Genomic DNA, 1,896 nt, shown 5'->3' on the forward strand with positions numbered 1-1,896 from the left:
GTTACTCTGTCTCTTTGGGCTAGAACTAGCTAAGTATATGATGTCTCCCCCTCAATTGTGCAGCATTCGCACTGTCTGCCTATGTCGCCATGCCCAAGGTTCAATCTCAAGCTTCTCGGGCTCCTGCTCATCCCTCCGACCTTACTGCTCGGCGATTCAGGCAACCCCGCCAACCCGCCAACCCTTCAGATAGTCTCATTCAACATCTGTTGGACTGCCCCGACGCGACCTTGGGAGGCCCATTTGAATTACGCATGGTGGTGAGTCTCTTCGTTGAGACTAAATCGGTATGTCCGCTTCCATACATGAGCTCGCGATGCTGTGAACCCACTACTGACTCTAATGTAGCATCCCGTGGAAGGTATATTTCAAGACCCCACAACTCATCGGCTCTTCATGGCTATTCTGCCCCTGGTGCCCGCGCAACCGCTCATCATCCATATGGACCGTTTCGACGGCAATGATGTGAGTGCACCTGGAGCCCCCATCTGGGCTTCAAGGATCCTCGCTCGAAGGGATGCACCCCTGCAGCTCTGCTGCTCTGGTGAATGGCTCCGCGATACCGCCTGGCGCTGGACGGGTCCTTTGCGGTCAAGCGGGCCTGTCGTCGGCCTACGGCGCTTGGCTATCGTCAAGTTTTTGGATTCCTTCTTGGTGAGCCCATCGCTACTACTGTGTGCTTTCCACCATCTTACAGCTATCAGAAAATTCATCGAATTGCAACACAAGGCATCAACATGCCTCGTCGCAAGCCTCAGCCCCGACCGACGTTGCGCAATGTTGAGCTTGTTGCGGAGACCATACCTCCTCCTCTGACTCCTCCTCCCATCACCCCATCGCCATCTCCGTCTCCTTGGGAAAATGTGGGCATTGCGTTCAGTTCGCCAAAAGTATGTGAGTAGTTCCCGAGCCCCGCCATCGTGATGGTAAGGATGATGGTCCCAACAACGCCTCTCTCCTATATATATGTTTTTCTATAATCAGTGAGCCGTCGACAACTTTCCTCCTGAAATCATTCAAGCTAATGTTCCTCGCGCTGAGGCACAACCTTGACATCTCAGTGTACATTATCCTCAATCGAACTGACTGTCATATGGTTCTGCCCCGCCACCTATCTCCAGATGGAGCCCGATGAGGTGCATCAGTGACTGCGACGACGGTCGGTGCGCACACCCATATCGGGTAAGTGCGACCATCGGTGAATGTCCAAAAATCGCGCCCTCACCCAACAGCTCTCCTTTATAGTGCTGCTCATTCCGCATCTTTGTAACGATGTAAAGTTAGATATATACTAGTACTCTAGCCATGTCCCGAGAATAATACTGTATGAGCACACGAAACATGCACTTTCCGCGCGCTTAATGTGCCTAGATGAGGCGCCTCGTGCTCGCTTAATGGAAGTTGTTGCCGGATCTTACGATCGTCGGGACAACAAGTTGCAAGTAAATCAAGGCACACCAATGCAATATTGCGGACGTGGCATAGTCTCGTGACCAGACGTTCGGAGCTTTGAGCGGAAATGAAAAAAAACCGGGACTTTCCGCGCTCCTGAACGTCTGGTGGATCCACCCCCGTGACTCCCCGCTCGGTGACCTGTGTGACATACCAACGCCCCGTTAAGGTAATCCGACAAAGTCGGAGGGCGCCCTCGGTGCGCGATGCGGCTGCACGCTGTCCTAGTTACAAGCTTGCATACCTCCTGTACTGTGCACAATGGCTCGAGCTCTCGGTCAACAATCTCCTCCACGCACTCCAGGGCAAACTTCTCGAGAGCCTTCCTAGTGCCCTGGGGCCGTATATGATGGTGTCGTGAGGAGGATGCGCGAGGGACCTTGTACCAGCGCTCGAGAATGCGGGGAAGCTCCTCGCTGCCCATAAGAGCACTCCGCTCGTACT

General features: G+C 53.7%; 1 protein-coding gene across 1 annotated transcript; it reads left to right on the top strand.

The window, feature by feature from the left end:
- On the top strand, positions 1-1,001 carry DICSQDRAFT_158255 (uncharacterized protein). Its single transcript, XM_007371655.1, has 3 exons — positions 1-287; positions 349-654; positions 705-1,001. The coding sequence occupies exons 1-3, from the start codon at positions 90-92 to the stop codon at positions 900-902; spliced, it is 702 nt and encodes a 233-aa protein (XP_007371717.1). The 5' UTR covers positions 1-89; the 3' UTR covers positions 903-1,001.
- The last annotated feature ends 895 nt before the right edge of the window (positions 1,002-1,896 follow it).

This window comes from Dichomitus squalens (genome assembly GCF_000275845.1).
Source record: "Dichomitus squalens LYAD-421 SS1 unplaced genomic scaffold DICSQscaffold_160, whole genome shotgun sequence".
Taxonomy (NCBI): domain Eukaryota; kingdom Fungi; phylum Basidiomycota; class Agaricomycetes; order Polyporales; family Polyporaceae; genus Dichomitus; species Dichomitus squalens.

Excerpts from the sequence above, each read along its gene's own strand:
- DICSQDRAFT_158255 (XM_007371655.1), top strand. The coding sequence starts at position 90 with ATGCCCAAGGTTCAATCTCAAGCTTCTCGGGCTCCTGCTCATCCCTCC. Across the intron at positions 288-348 it reads TCTTCGTTGAGACTAAATCG|CATCCCGTGGAAGGTATATT; the intron begins GTATGTCCGCTT and ends ACTCTAATGTAG. Across the intron at positions 655-704 it reads AGTTTTTGGATTCCTTCTTG|AAAATTCATCGAATTGCAAC; the intron begins GTGAGCCCATCG and ends TACAGCTATCAG.